The sequence below is a fragment of the Triturus cristatus genome, chromosome 2_2 (assembly GCF_964204655.1).
Source record: "Triturus cristatus chromosome 2_2, aTriCri1.1, whole genome shotgun sequence".
Classification (NCBI taxonomy): domain Eukaryota; kingdom Metazoa; phylum Chordata; class Amphibia; order Caudata; family Salamandridae; genus Triturus; species Triturus cristatus.
Window position 1 is genome coordinate 1,262,219,419 of NC_140582.1, and position 16,869 is coordinate 1,262,236,287.

General features: G+C 45.3%; 1 protein-coding gene across 2 annotated transcripts in view; it reads left to right on the forward strand.

The window, feature by feature from the left end:
- Positions 1–11,324, forward strand: part of LOC146863556 (extracellular calcium-sensing receptor-like) — a 67,492-nt gene extending 56,168 nt beyond the window's left edge. The window contains exon 2 of one of the 2 annotated variants that reach the window (XR_014978280.1): positions 10,296–10,422. Coding sequence is in view for 1 of the 2 variants with exons in the window: in XM_085643021.1 (XP_085499147.1) it covers positions 10,296–11,183 (888 nt within the window). In the remaining variant the exon portion in view is untranslated. Of the gene's footprint in view, positions 1–10,295 lie in introns of both variants that reach the window. The other variant, XM_085643021.1, reaches the window with a different exon arrangement.
- The last annotated feature ends 5,545 nt before the right edge of the window (positions 11,325–16,869 follow it).

A 16,869-nucleotide genomic window follows, 5' to 3' on the forward strand; every position in this document is an offset into this window, starting at 1 on the left:
CACTAATGTGGGAAGTTGGCCTGTCATATGCTGTCCACTAGATATAGTGGGCACCTTGTATCAGTCCAAATAACCCCTTAGAGGTGATAGGTTAAAGACAACCTTATTTGAAAGCTATCCTAGTGGTAGCTATGGAGAGCAGCCTCCCGGCTAAGTCTTGAAGGAATATAAAGCAGCTTGTTTTACCAGTCCATAATCTCTTGAATGGCTAAATGAAAGGAGACCACGCCAGCTATCAATATAAAATATATGTATTTATTCCTAAACACACCCTACTATTCTCTTTATGAGGCTAGAGGTCAAAGCACATATGTTACACTTAATATATCACAGTAAATTGGCACAATATATGTGAGGCCCTAGGTGCGAACCAAACCATATCTTAAGAAAGTGGCATGAGAACCACGACTTGACTAGACACAGTGCCTAGAGCCTGTAGAATTGCTGGGACCACAAGGAACCACCCAAGGTAGTGACACAGGGGACACAGCTGCGAATCGCAGATAGCTCCTATGGGGAAAGTTGCGGTTGGAAATGTAAAGATTAAGGACACTTAGGAGAGGACTTTGGGCACACCCCTTTAGACTTAAGGGATTCTAGGGCCAACACCCACTGGAGCACCGGAGTACTCGAGTTACCTCACCCAGGGAAGCCGGGTGCATAGGTGTCTTTTGGTGTCGGGAATCGTTGTTGCTTTCAATGGCGATCTGCTGCAAAGTGCTGCTGCCATCGAAGAGGAAAGTGTCCGGAGGGATCAAAGCCTGGATCAAAGATGAGAATAACCTGAAAGCAGAGGGGACAGAGTCTGAGTCACTTGCCAGTGACCAGGGGCACAACAGACAAATGCCCACTGATGTCGGGTGATTCAGGTGTGAGGAGGTGAAGATTGGCTCTGCAGCCACGAGGACCAGGAGGCGTCGACTATGACCAGGAGCTGGATTCAAGCTGTACCACAAAGGCTGTTGAGTGCTGCGGTGTCGGTGCCCGGATTGGACCCAAAAAGCCTTGGCACAATAACCAACGCAGGAAGAGAAAATATGCTGTGGTGTGGACCAGCAAGGTCCGGGGGAGTCACATCAAGAGCAGCCAGAGAAGCCCAAGGAAAGTCAAAGTTGCCTTCTCAGAGACCCACCAGTCAATGGATCAGGGATCGCGAAGGTACCTCCAACAGAAACACAAAGGGCCGGCTCACGGAACACTCATGGAGTGTAGGCCAGCATTCTTCGGAGGAAAAGGTCCTCGGGGTCTGGGCTACACATAACCTAATGCACAGCCTCAAGGAACGTCGATAAGCTAATGCACTTGCAAATGTGCACTGTGTCCAGGGGTTCCGGTTCCACAGTACCCATGAGGGCAACAGGTTTCAGCTTTGCTGGGGACTCGCTTCAGCCTCTGGGAAGTCTGAAAACCCACCACCTGTGTTTCAAATGCTTCAGAGTCTGGCGGGAGCTTCAGAGATGCAAACCAGGCAGATGCCTCTTTGGTGCCTGCCAAGCAGGGGAATAACTCCTTTACTCCAAGTGAGATTCTTCAGTCATTTAGTCTTGTAGATCGTCGAAGTTTCAGGATTTCTGTAGCAGAGTTTTGTCCAGGTGTAATCTAAAGTCCTGTAGTCAGGGGTTCCTTTCTTATACCCAAGTAAGGGGTTGGACTAACTCTTGGGACCCACCAATGGGAGGGTTTGGAAAGAGTGGTGGCTATACCCATTTCCTTTGTCCAGTTTCATGCCAGAGCAGAGGCTGGTTGCCCCTGCAACTGGTTTGAACTGGGCTATGCACAGGAATACCAAATGTGCCCCCAGTGCAGACTTCATAGCACTCTCGGGGTGCACCCACCCAGTCCCAATACACTAAAGCCTGTCTGGGAGGTGGTGACACCTCCCTGTGACAGGAAACCTATTGTCCAGACCTCCCCTGCCGGAGTTTCGTCCAGCAGCAGGAGGCCAGATTTGTGTCTGTGGCTGCAGCATCCATTTTGTGATGCCAGGGCTTTTTTAAACTGGTACTGGGTGTACCGGTGTGTACATGTCTTTCCCTCTATAAGGGTGGAATCATACCCCCGCTGCCAGGACTGGCGGGGGAGTATGATTCCAAAGTGTTTGACACCAAACACGACATGTTTCCGTGCAGCCATTCCAAAGTTAGCATTTACCACGAGGTTATAAGGTCTGGCTGCATCACAGAACAACCCCAGAGAATAGATTTTGAAGGCTGCAGAGGGGCTCTGCTTATACATGGGCACCCTCACACACAAAACGCAGCACCCTGCCTTCAGGATTGCTAAGGCCTGCCGTAGGGGTGACTGATAGGTTTACATGTGTAGTGATTTAAAGTAGTGTTAGGTAACCTATATCTAAGTAAGGGATGCATGCACCACCTTACCCAGGCTGCAGTAGCAGTCCTGTGGTGTCATTTTGGAAGGCTTCCCAGGGGTGGCATAATACATGCTGCAGCCCCTGGTAGGTCTCTGGGGTACCTATGCCCTTGGTGCCTAAGGTACCCTATACTAGGGTCTCAGAAGAGTACCCCAGTAACCAAACTGGAGTGTACCTAAAGTACATGGAATCAATCTAAGAGGAAGTAGCTAGGCTGGGGTCCTGGATAGCAGGGCCACAGCCAGACTAAAGTTGAAAAACAGTGAAACATCAGCATAAAGTGGGGGTGCCCATAAGAAGCAGATCATACTCTCCTACACGGCCCATAGAGACGTTTGCTCCGTACGGCTCGGTCTTTCCAAATGCCGTTGGCTTCATATTAGGATATTCTTAACGCCTAACTCGCATTGTAATCGGATGGTCGGAAACCTTTCTGATTCGGTTGGAAACACACTTTCCCGATCCGGTTCGGACAGAGTAAATCCCATTAAGAAGCCTTCCTAACCGCATCGTAATCGGGCCCCAAATCTTATCTGGAATATTCTGGATGCATCGTACTTGGACTCTCCCAATCCGATTTGGTCGGAACCCATTCCCAAACCCATTCGGTCAGGAAGCTCTCGAAACTGCATCTGAATTGGGCCATAAAAAGGGAAAGTTTAATTAGTATTAAAAAAGGTTACATTTGCATAGTGATCCCTGAGATTGCTTGATCAACCTGTTAACTATCAATTCAATGGAGTGACGTCAACACTGAATGGACCATTGGATTTACAGTCAAGGAGGTGATGGAAGCAGCCGGATGCTTCCCCTTGGAGCTGGCTGCAAAAGCTGAGACGGGACAAGTTATTTTCTGTTAAGCCCTCTGTCTCCAGATTGTTGAGTTAAGTCATAAAATAATGTACAGATTGTTGAACTGGAAAAGTAAGGTCTTAGGATGTAGTGCATGTTAACGTAGTATGTCTTTTACGCATACAAATCCTTAGTATTTTTAAATAGGTTCAGACTTAAAAATAACAATGACAACTATGTTTTAAATTTGTTTAATTGTAATGAGATCCAATTTGTGGTTACAGGGAATGACGTTATTGCATACAATGACAAATGCAACTGTTAAAAAAATGTTAGCACATTTTTTAAAAGCTGTTCCAAAAAAATCTTCGAAAAATGAATGAGTTAAATATATTTGATGATTTGGCTGAATGGTGGAGTCTTATGGACAAAGGCCCTGACTTATGGGCTGATTACTATAGTTGTTACGCCGCCATCGCAAAGCACTTCTCCGCCCACCATATTACGATGGCGGGCGGTGTGCTGTCGGATACAAAGTTTCTCCGCCATCGTAATCATGCCCTTAGAGAACAGTAGATGGGTTACTCCGTCACAAATGTGTCATTGGATATAATGCACTTGTATTACCGCAGACAGGATACATATCCTTTAATCAGCTTTATTCGGTGCAATACATGTCACCATAAAAGCAAGACAATTATTATAAAAAAAGCATGCATACCACATCATTTACACAATATAAAAAATACATTTGTAATTTCTATGCAGATCATAAAGTGCATATTTACAGGTACGATGACCAGAGCATACTATCCTGCAGATATAATTTTTAACAAATACAACTATGAGACAGCTCACAAGAGTGCTGGTATCATATCCTTTAAAATTATGGTTAAAACAAAACACATATATCGGTCTAACAAGGTAATCCACATACAGGTCAGAGCGTTAGGGTCTAAAGCACCTCAATACAGTGTCTTCAACCATTATTCAATCCTGGTTGCCCTCTAGTGTTTCTTATTTTCAGTGCAACTTTCAAAAAACTAGTTATACATGACAAGGTCAATGGGTCTTCAGCCCTTTGTCAACATAATAGAGCGGCCCTGGCTTGTCTAAACTTGCCATTTTTTAAAATTCTTACTAAATAATGACGCCTGGGAAGTGAATAAAAAGGGCATAACAGTACAAAATGAAGGGAGTCCTGCGGAGATTTACTATCGCAACCGCAGGGTCCTTTCTGCTCAACTGTGGCGGTATAACCCACGGGATCTGCCAACAAATGATGTATTTGGTTGAGCCTAAAACGAGTAAATAAAAACCTAATTTCTGCATTATATATCAGACTGAGATATGGTTCCATGCCACCTACTGTTTTGGTGGTGCTATAAGCGCAAGCTAAAGTCTTCCTACCCTCAGAATCCAATCTACAGTCTGCAGCTTTCCTCAGGAGCAAGCTCTTAATTCTGCCCTTATCTTGGGGTATGATTGTGGTTGGGTTAGTAAAAAGGTCTAGACAATCTATTCCTTCTAGTGTCAATTTTACATATTTAAACCACTGGATGCGCATCCCTTTATCCCTACTGATGCAATCTCTGATGATTTGTCTCCCCAATTCCGCATCCGGATTGGACCAGATCCTCAGCCAAGCCATAACGGGCCTGGCCTTGATAAGATCTTCAATGTAAGGCCTCCCTAATTCGGCGTGGGTGATGTAGGCTGGGGAGCTCTGGGGCGTTTTGAGTATTCTCCGCAGGAATTTATTTTCCTCAACTTGTATTTGCCGTACCCCTGCGAAGCCCCAGACTTCTGCGCCATACATAACTTTGGGGCAGCAAATAGCGCCATAAAGATGCATAACCTGCTCCGGCGACCACCGACCCAGCCTACGGCCATAATTCATTATTGCTCCTGTTGATGAGATCAATTTTGTACACCGTTCTTCAATTAAAAATTTAAAATTTAAAAGCCCATCAAATAAAAGCCCCAGGTACGAAAATGTTTTTACCTGTTCAAGTGTGTGAGTGCCTATCCGGTATGTGAATTTTTTACACGGTTTTGTCCCGGCTATTAAAACATAGGACTTAGTTAGATTGGCTGCCAGGTCTAAAGTGTTCATAAAATCAACAAAGCCATTTATTAAGCATTGCAGACCTCTTGGGGTGCGTGCCAGAAGGACCGCATCGTCTGCGTATAACAATACTGGAATTGGGCGTGACCCTGCCCTTGGGGTGTCAACGTTCAATTTGCACAATGCCTGTTCCAATTCGTTTATATACAGGGAGAATAAGAAGGGTGCCAGAATACAACCCTGTCTTACTCCACTCGTGCAATTGAAAGGTGCAGTTGTATTTCCCGCCAAGTTGAATCGTACATTGGCTGAGGTATTCCAATGGAGTGCTCTCATAATGTTTACAAGGCCTGGCTCTACTCCTAATCTGATCAAGAGATTCCATAATTTTTCTCTGTTCACTCGGTCGAATGCGGCCGAGAGGTCCATAAATCCCAGATATATTGATTGATCACTGGCTATAGTATATTTTGACACCAGTAAATAAAGATTCAGGCATTGATCCGTAGTTGATCTACCGGTCCTGAACCCATATTGTAAATCCGAGATTATATGGTACTCCTCTGCCCAGTCCAGTAGGCGGTTTAATACCATTCTCCTTAAGATTTTTGCGGTTACGTCAATTAAAGAGATAGGGCGATAGCACTGCGGGTCATCCTTTTTGCCTTTTTTAAAGATAGGCACTATAGTGGCTGTTGACCAAGAGCGTGGCATACCAGTGGCCACAGCTGCATTGATCACCCGTGTCAATATTGGGACCCAGAATTCTGTGTTGGATAAAAAGAGGTCTGGTGGTATCCCATCAGGGCCTGGGGCCTTGTTATGTGACAGTCCCTGAATACCCGCTTTAGTTTCATCAAGGGTGAAATCGATCACTGTCCTCCACGGGCACATTTTCTCTTCAGCCTCCGGGTATGCATCTAAAAAGTTATATAATTTTTTTAAATGATTAAACCAGCGCTCTGGTAAGATAGTTGTACCAATTACTGGTGCTGCAGAATCCTGAAAGCATGGATTATTTATGGTTCTCCAGAAGGTACTTAAATCCCTCCTCTCCGCGGCTTCCCTTAAAGTTTCCCAAGTTTGGGACTGTAAGGCAAGTCTCCTGCACTTAATGGCCTTTTTATAGACAGACCTACAATGTGCTACATGTGGTTTGTTTCTAGGTCTTAATTTCAAACTTTCCTTGAGGTCTTTCTGTGCTCGTGAGCAATCTTTATTAAACCATCTAGGCACATTAGTTTGTTTCGGCGGCCGGGAGGTTTTTAATAGGCTCTCTATGCGAGTGGCCAAAGATTCAAAAGCTTTAGTCACTGTACAACCATCAGCCAGGGGATCAGAGCAAATTTCAAACTCTTTGCCCCCTTCCATAATTAAGTTCTTAAAAAAGGCGTCTCCATCAATACGAGACCACTTTAGGCGCCTCCCCTGATCTGTGACCTTCTCAAGACTGCCATCCAGCGTGCTTCTTGTTTCTTTATTGGGAGACCAATTTTTAATCCATAGTGCAAGTGGGTTATGGTCACTGAATATACTCCAATCGACTGTGGCCTCTTTTATCCATTCCCAAAATAAGTTGGAAACTAATATGAAATCTATTGTGGAATTACACCCCCTCCCTTTAAAAGTTGTTGGAGGACCGGAGCCTTCCTCTACACTCACTAAATCCAGTGTATGTTTTAGTGAGTGAGTTTTCATCATTTTCTCTAGCTCCCTCCCCCCTTTCGTGTGTTCAAAGTGCAAACCTTTTGTCAAGGTGCAACCGGACCAACCCCCCATGCAAAACTTTAGATTTTGGCACAAATGGCAGTTTAGGTCACCCACCAAGATTATATAGGGAGCCACTGTAGATTTACTCTGCTCTATAACGGCAGACAGGTGAATCTGCAAATCATGTAATATAGAACCTTCCTTGCTCGATGCTATGGCATTATAGAAACTAACAAGGATGAAACTCATTTTATTTCTTTGGTACCTTAAACCCAGGAAGTAGTTGGATTTCCAGTTCAAACTGGACCACACTCCTTCCAGTTGCAAGTCCACATATACAATTAACCCCCCAGAGGGCCTACCTGGAGCTAGTTTTTGTGCGGGGACAGCAAAGCAGCCATATCCTTCTAACTGGAAGGGGTTATGGTCCACCACCCACGTTTCCTGGAGACAAATAACATGAAACCTGGTCACGTATTCCCTCCATTCATTGTTCTCAAATTTGGAGGACAGGCCAGCTATATTCCAGGATACTAGACCAATGTCACCCTGCCTTGGCTTTTCTATGGGAGCAGCAATGATAGGGGAAGGAGTATGCAGTCAATCAACCCCCTCCAATCCAGAGAGTGAAGTAAAACGGTTTGAAGTGGGGATATTAAAAGTGGAAACAACCCTCCGCTGGGCACTCTGATCTGTTGGGCTCACATAGTTACCTATCAGAGGTCTTGGGTAAAAATAGCTTAAATCGTGGGTGGATATGCCACCCTCATAACCCTCTGATAGCCAGTCTCTGATGTAGTTTACCACTCTACGGTCTCTAAAATTGACGATTATAACGTCTCCTTGTACATTTTTGGGTCTTTGTCCCACCCAGTTCAGCCTTCTCACATGAAGAATCTCTCCGTCTAAGTTAGGGGGTAATGGTCTATTCACTCTTAACCAGTGCATTACTTTGTTCTTAAGAGTTTGATAAGCTTCAAATTTCTCACAATCTATCACAGGGACCCCAGTAAGTGCAATGACATATGGAGCTGCCTCTGGCGGGAGATCAATGTGTGCCGAAGAGCCCCTAGGATTTTTATCTATGTGTGCTCTCTCATCACCTTTACTGGGTTCATGGGTCTGACTATTTGAAACACTGCTACGTTTTGGCTTCGTTATATCTGTGTGCTTATTCTGTGAGACTTTGCTATTTTTATTAGAAGAGGAGAGCGTCTCAGCGCCTTTTACGGGGATTGTAGTATTCCTTGTTGTTTCAGGTGTTGGGCCTGGGGGGTTCAACGTACAGGTTTTCGATGACAGTTCCCTCAACAGATTCATGTTAGTTGTGCCGATGTCTTGCAAAGACCCCACCTGCTCTGTTAGTCTCTTAACCCTTTCCACTAAGGGAGATAATAGGGACTTAACTAATTGTTCTATGTCCCTCATTAGATCTTTATATGGGTGCGCTGGCGTATTACATAATCCAGTATTACATTCTGGTGAATCAATTATATTCACAGCACTTGTGGCACTATTTGAGGGTTTAGCGTGGCCTCGTTTTCCCTTATTTGAGCCACGTTTCTTAATTTGTTTTGCAGGACCAGGTACTGGATCTTTTATTTTAATTGTGCTTTTCTTTTTGATGAAATGTTTATTTACTGGGGTTGCTAACTGCTCCTCGAGGGAAAGTTCATTTTGTGAACTTATACTGTTAACTAGATTAACTGGTTCCCTAGATGCTAACTGCGAATCTGTCATATCTTGTAGTTGCAGGGGGATACCTATATCAGCATTTAATTCTAGATCGTCAGTATGTGTGTTGTGATATGAGGGGGTAGTAGCTAGTTGGATAGCCCCCAACGAGGAACGTTTCCTCAGTAGCTCAGATGACAATCGCCGTTCAGTGTGCACAATTTCTCGTTCTAACAGTGAGGCAGCCCTTGTAATGAACTGATCTAGGGTGCCTCTAACGGATCCCCCCACCGCCGATTTTCTTCTCGTACTAGGCCTGGTATTCATGATAAGCGATATAATAGTGAGGTTTGTTTAGCATGCGATTCCAATGCGGGCTCACAGGTAATGCATTTAATTGGCCCGCAAACAAGTTCAGTGTCCCACAGGGAGATAAGCCTACTACTCCTCCTTTTGCTCTCCCGACGCAAATGTCTTGAATTCCTCTTATTGTACAAGAACCACAATTGGCCGGGCGTTAGGTCTCCGCCTACGTGGTGGTATTGAAGCGACACCACTCCACCCAGCTCCCGGCAAGGTAAGGTCCACAAACAAACAGTCTCAGGGAAAGGTTTACATCCACAAAATGAGATACCAATACTTACTACTTGAAGCCCTACCACAGATGATAGGGGGATGCCCAGCCCAGCCTTATCCGGGCAAGGACGGGCCCGCCCTTGGCCCGGGCTTGGCCCGGGCGCTGCCCGCGCGCGTCCCGCGCTGCGGGAGGCGCACCGGCCTTAAAAAGGCTAACCCGCCTCAGCTGGCGATGTGGGCGTGTCCAACCCAGAGGGTCGCTGGGTATGGTAGTTCGATGCAAAACACCGCCGTTCCCCTCACGGCTTGCTGACAAAGTGGAGGTGAGTGTAACCAACAGGAAATCAGCCGTTCCCCTCACGGCAGGATTCAAACTGCTCCAAGCGCGTCCCGCGCTGCGGGAGGCGCACCGGCCTTAAAAAGGCTAACCCGCCTCAGCTGGCGATGTGGGCGTGTCCAACCCAGAGGGTCGCTGGGTATGGTAGTTCGATGCAAAACACCGCCGTTCCCCTCACGGCTTGCTGACAAAGTGGAGGTGAGTGTAACCAACAGGAAATCAGCCGTTCCCCTCACGGCAGGATTCAAACTGCTCCAAGCGCGTCCCGCGCTGCGGGAGGCGCACCGGCCTTAAAAAGGCTAACCCGCCTCAGCTGGCGATGTGGGCGTGTCCAACCCAGAGGGTCGCTGGGTATGGTAGTTCGATGCAAAACACCGCCGTTCCCCTCACGGCTTGCTGACAAAGTGGAGGTGAGTGTAACCAACAGGAAATCAGCCGTTCCCCTCACGGCAGGATTCAAACTGCTCCAAGCGCGTCCCCAACTGCTCCAAGCGCGTCCCATATCATGTTTGTAACAGGGTGACACGTCACACGAACTCTACGTCTGGACCTAAGCTGTGAAACATCTTATGACATTGTAATAATTTTTCTTCGGCACAGTCTGCTGTGGTTTTTAATGAGAGCTGAAAACGGCACAAACGGCACAAACTCATGATACATTTGCTGGTGCTTTTAGAGTTGAATATTTGTGGTATTCGCTGCCTCTTGCTTAGGATGTTGCCAGATTGTATTTATTGTTTATTTCATCCCTTTCTTCCTTGCAGATCAGCGACGGCGCTCAGACCCCTGTACTCAGTGACAGATCAAGATTTCCAACCTTTTACCGGATTGCCCCAAATGAGCTCTCCTTCTTTATTGGAGTTGCTCAGTTGTTAGAATATTTTGGGTGGATGTGGGTGGGTCTTCTGACAACGGATGATGACGGTGGGGAGAGAGCGCTGCGAGAACTGCGGGCGGTGGTTGTCCAGGCTGGAGGCTGCATCGAGTTCTCCTATATGATTCCCTCATCTGTTACTGCCACTGAAACTGTGAGCATTTATACTGTCATGGACACCATCAGGATATCCACTGCCAAGGTGATCATCCTCTACAGCACCCCCACGGCCCTACTGAGTTATTTCACTAGCAGAGTTTGGGAAGGGCTGCCTCAGAAAATCTGGATTGTGTCAGTGTCTACCTGTAACAGTTTAGGCTCTTATCTACTCTCCAAAATATTCAATGGATGTCTAGCATTTTGTATCCAAAAAGGAGTCATTTTGGGATTTCCAGATTTTCTCGATGAAGTTACTCCATCAAAGTTTCCAGATGATGCAGCCCTGAAACTTCTGTGGGAGTTGGATTTCAGGTGTGACGTAAATGATGGAACCATTAAATCTAAATATTTTTGCTCAGGAAGCAAGAAGTTTGAGATGTTGATTGAATATCAGCACATGAACTACAGAGAGACATACAGTGTTTATAAGGCTGTCTACACATTGGCTCATGCTTTACATGACATGTACTCATCTGATCCTGGACCAGGAGCTGACCTCATTGGTTGGAGCTCCAGGAAGGAACCATGGAAGGTAATCATGGATCCCCTTCAAAAGGGAAATTTATCACATTTACAATTAAAAAAGGAAAGTGGTTCCTGCAATTACCAGGTTATCTGATGATGGTGTAGATTGCAGATTTCAGAGATTGGTCTGAGAAAAAAACATTGCTACAGTACTTTTTGCAGAATGTACAAATATTTATCAATGGAGAATGTCTGACCAGTTATGTAGAGCCGAGGAAATAAACAATTCTGTATCAAATATTCCGAGTTGTACCTACAATTGTGATCTCACTTAGGGGCATATCTACAAGGCGGCGATATAAAATTACCGCCACTTTTGCGGCCGTCTTCGGACGAAAAGCGGCGATAATTTTATGGCTATATCAGCAAGGTCATGCTATCGCGTGAAACCTTGCCTTAGCGCCTAAATTCCTAACGCTCATCTTTGCATCTCTAATGGGATGCAAAGTAGGCGTTCCTCCCCAGGATAACGGGAGAAATGTCGCTAAGCGACATTTCTCCTATTATCAAGCCTCACGCAAAGCAGCATAGCGACTAGAAAAGTAGCAATAACCTCTGTTATCGCTACTTTCTTTACGCCTGCTTTGAAACTGACTTAGCCATGATATCCTATGTAAGGTGGATATCATGGCTAAGTATGTGAGGCCCTATCAGCAAGCTAACGCCAAACTTTGTGAGATTATCGCTGGATTTCCAACGATAATCTCATGGTTTGCAGTTAGCGCTAGGGTTTTTATCGCTTTTTAGATAAGCGTTGCTAATAGCACGCTATCTCAGCGATAAAAATCCATGCTAGCCGGCGATAATTATCCTAGCGCTAAGTGCGCTTAGCGGTAATTATCGCCGGTTGTTGCTGATATGCCCCTCAATTAGAAGTATCCTTTGAGGTAATTGAGTGTCTGCTCAAGTAAGGACAGCTCCAGAGCCTGAGTCCTCCCAGCTCAGCTATAAAGTAAATTCACTGCAGTGGTGAGCTTGGTTATACCCTCCATTGTTCATCCAACACAAACCCTTCAGGACAGAATTGATGGTGAAGGCAATTTAAGAATGGCCCAAGGAGTCCCCGCCTCTTGGTTAATAACATTTGAGACTTTTGTGCTGAGGTGTGTGGTAGAGTCTAGCCGGGGTCCTTTTGTACTTGGTAAACCCAAAGCAGACTATTGTACCTGATCTCAAGTGTCCACTACCTATTTCACAGACCGCATCCCTGGATGTGACACGGTGAACCATGGTTGACTTTGAAGGAAGTGTCCCTAGAGCAGCATCGCCATGCTTCCCCCTAGGCTTAGCTCCAGATGGGCAGCAGTGGGCAGGCTCCCTGGAGAATCAAAGCCTCAAGTAGATTAAAACATGGCCATACATCAATGCCAATTCTTTCTACTCTATGTCTGTGGGGTCCATCCAAAGTCTCTGCAGCATCTCATGGCTTTCCAGCACGGAATGTTTTTGTTTTATGCTTCAAGTGTTCAAAATACCTGTTTGACCATTGGTAGGGGGTTTGAGAGTGAGCGTGATGCAGATAGCATTGTGGTCCCTGAGAAGAATTCGACTGATCTACAGTGCTGCAGACATCCTTGCACGGATAGTATTGAGGGAATGATTTAATCATTACTAACTCACAAATGCAGATTCTGCACTTTTGGGAAACATGTCTCCTTCACCGTAGCTGTGACAACAGATATGTGGACAACTGTACCAGTGGGTAATGCTTGCATCTTAACTGGAAAATCTGTCCTAGCAACACCGTGGCATCCAGGAACACTCTAGTCTGTTCCATAAGATCTTCAGGAAAAGCATTAGAGGTAAGGCAGACCTGTCACCCTGTGCTGCTTGTCAGCACTGACCTTAGAATCACCCTTTGAATTCAAGAGAGTCAAAAACAAGTGCCATAAGAAAGCTTTGGCTGCATCAACATCTATAGTATTAGACCCCGCCTTCTGGAGGTGGCGGCTGATCATTGAACTGGGAGGTGGACATGGGAGGAAGAAAATACTTACTGGGCTGGATAATGTAATGTGTAGGCAATTGTGCTAGGAGTTTGACATTATTTGGGCTTTAGTAGACAGTGTGCTATGCCACAAATGTTTACTTGCTCTGGCTAGAGTCAGGAGCGTTCTCTTTTTTCCATCAGTGAAGCCTCACCTGGTTTAACCAGGACAAACTCCAGCAATAATAGGCTGCCTACGACTTTCAGTCCTATTTGGAACAGATGTTCTGAAACACATATTTTCTTTTTCCAGACCACAAGTAAAAGCTGAGTGGCCCCACATAGGAACTATCATTGGTAAATGTAATAGGTTTCACATTTGTGATTAATAATATTTATTTGGTTGGAAGTTTTAGCTCGGTGAGCAGTTCTGCAATATAAGCCTTCTTGACCAGCAGAATTATCAAGGAAACCATGTAAACACAAACAAGTCTCTCCTACCTCTATGACCCAGTGCTTAAGTAGAAGCCGGAGCTCTGGGTCAAAGGTTACTGTTGGCAGAACCATCAGAGATTCCATTAAAAGAAACCAAGCAGTTCCTGCACCTCTAAATAACCTCTAGATATCTTATAGCTGAGAGTGCACTGGTTGTACAAGTGTCAGCATGTGCAGGGCAGTTAGGAACATTTAGCCATGCTCCCCTCGTACCACAGATAGTGCACATTCCCATACCAGTGCACAAGCAGAGGCTCTTGGATAATGTACTCATCATGATGGAGAGGGGCTTCCTTCTCCAGTTAAAGACTGAGGAGCAGAGGGGGGCAACCGCTCTCTCAAAATGTTGTCCATTGATACATCCTTCCCTGTCTGCCGAGAGGCCATTCACCCTTCCTCTCTCCATCCTCACCCACACAACAGAAAAGCAATCTTACCTCTATCACCTAAAACATAGCAACAATCCATCTCCCAATCACTGAAACAGCCTGGCAACAGTCCTCTCTTTAAAGGAATTCAGCACAGTGCTAAATATGTCTAGGTTTATGACATGGATAGCATAGCTGCCAAGGTTTGAGATTGCTTATGTGTGCCATTTTCATAGTTTCAGTGTACTTATGAGTGACATTCAACAACCGAATGTGTGACACTTGTGGGAAAGTGCCCCTTTTTAGGATGAGGTTTTTGGTTGAGACATGCTGTATCTCTTCTGTGGGCATTTGGCACACCCATTGACTGCTATTGGTTGTATTCTGTTGTATTCTGAAATGATTGCTTTTTATTGGTCTAATACTGCAATAGTCCCTCCTTTGTGTGTCTCGTTCTCTCCTTTGGTGACTTCACTAATGGTTCATATCAGTTGTTCTGCAGGAGGAGGCAGTGCCTGGCTGGAGGGTGCAGTGCAGGAGCCAGGCTTCGCTCTTGGGCACTCATGTCTCTTTTGTTTTTGGTTCTTCCCCTGTCATCACTCTTTGCCAATCCCCCTCCACGTTCACAGATCCTCCTGGTCGTCCTGATCGCACAGCTCCCAGCTGCTCCTGCTCGTGTCTTCGGCACTGCTCTCAGCTTGTGTTTTTTAGGCACAGGTAGATGAAGTGAGTGTCCATAACCACAGGATGTTGAACCGACTCCAAGACTGGAACCTGGTTTCCCAGTTGGCATCTCTGGCCGGTATGCCACAACCTCTAACCGTAGTCGCAAAAGTAACCAGGCAGCATTATCCTTTATAAACTGCAGTGGAAGCACACACTGTCACACAGCTTGTTTTTGTGCCCCTGTCAGAACCTAACTTGATATCAAAATTTCCACAGGAGCAGAAGCTTAACCCCCAAAATCCCTCCGGTGATTGCGACACAGATCTGAGTATTTTCAGAAGACCTATGCCTAACATCCACAAGGGGGAAAGGGGAATGGGAAGAAAGAACGATTGCCTTTCGGTCCTGGATTTCTGCCAAAACTATCCCTCTATCAACTCACTGAAGATCTTGCTGTACACTGGAATACTATAGAAGGATTCTTTGTGGCTACCTGCAGAGAAAATGTTCAATAACACATTCCTAACTACTCTAACTGATGTCTATCAGAACAATCAACCAGCCACACTGGTAACTACTTGGACGTTGAATTGGCTTGCCTCTCTCTTGCAAAAAAATTTTAAGTATCTTGTCACTTTTAACTTTTCTTCTTTTTCTTCTTTAGCTCTTGGAAAAACTGTTGGCAACTTAAGTCTTTAAAAATAATAGTTCATGAAAAAAAAATCTTCACTCTCACTCTTACTGTCCCTTGACAACGGAAGTCTGAAGCTCCTCAGAAGTCGGTAATCTTCTCTGCAATCTGCACTTGAAGCTTCTTAAAATCATCTTGAATTTTATGTATTTCTATGTATTACCACTCCACACTGCGCGAAGCCCACAAATGAATTAACCTGACTCAGAATCCTCTGAGCAGGCTCGAAGGCATGAACTCTGAATAACGTCTCTACACTGGGCAGGCATCTAAATGTCCAATCAATTGCATCCTTCACGGTTGTGCTCTCACACGGAGAACACGTCCAACTGGAAACAGTCTTCTATCGCGCCTCGTTGATTACAGGCTGATGTGGTAACAATGTTATCTTAAACCTTTAATTGCTCTTCAAGTGTGTCCATCAACACAGAGCAGACTTGGTACAATTGTGTCTATTTCTGTAGTTATACAAGGCTTTTTGCTCATTCGAGGGAATACGGTTGAAGTGCGCCGCTTCAAATGCCTTGCTCACAGTTGCTAAAACAAGCAACAGCGTGAGGTAGAGACTAGAATGCCAACCTTAAACAACATGGTGGCCGCCATGGTGCATGTACCTGCTCCTTACATAGCGCATGAAGTACTGCAATAACCTAAAAAGACGAGGGCGTCTTCTAAACCAGTGTGGATACAGTGCAGGATACATCTGATGATGCTTTTTGGCAGCAGGGAGAGAAGAGAGGCAAGCAATCGACTTCCTGACAGCCCCTAATAGCATGATCTGATACAGTAGAAAAGCAACGACTGCTATTCAGATCACGTATGCCATTCAGATCATGTGCAAAAGCTTATTTAGTGGTATTAGATGGAATTCAAGTTTTGGTTTTGGTTCCCAAAATTAAAGTACTGTGCCATGTCAATGCAAGTGTACAGTGGGGGAGGAACAGCCAGATGGCAGGTCTGTTAAACATTGAGTATGTTCGTTTACATCATTCATATGCAGTGGCAATGCTATTTTATAACCGTACATGCCACAGATGGGACATAAGACATCTGTGACATTTGATGTACGCTTTGCACTGAGTTTCGTTGTGGCTTTGATCCATAATTCCCAACCCAGCAGCAGCTGTACTTAGTATAATTTGACGCCAAGCTTCGATTTTCTCTTTTCTTTTTGTGAATTGTGGAGCTGCACAGCTTGGACACAAGATGCTGTCAAAGAAGAAGCATCAGTCGGACACCCAGCATGACCAGTGGATGCTTATTGTGCAAGGCAAAACACCTAAATCAGTGTGCCTACAAACCCGGCTGCATGAATCTATTTGGGATTTTCCTCTGCAGAAGAAGATTTGCAGGAGTTATAAACAAAGATAGGAGACTCACTGGTGTCATGTGCCCGAGTTTGGCCCGGTAGGAATCAGTGCCATTTTATGCCTTCTCTTTTCCACATCGACTTTTGACAATCATTTGCATTTGTGACTCTTGGACTTGTTTCTTGGAAACAAGACCTTGCTAGCGTGGAACACTTCAGGAGAATACTTTCATACTGCCTTGGCATTAGGGACAAGGCCCTCATATGCATGACACAAATGTGTTTATCATTACATCCATATGGCAACGCACCTATATGTGAAAT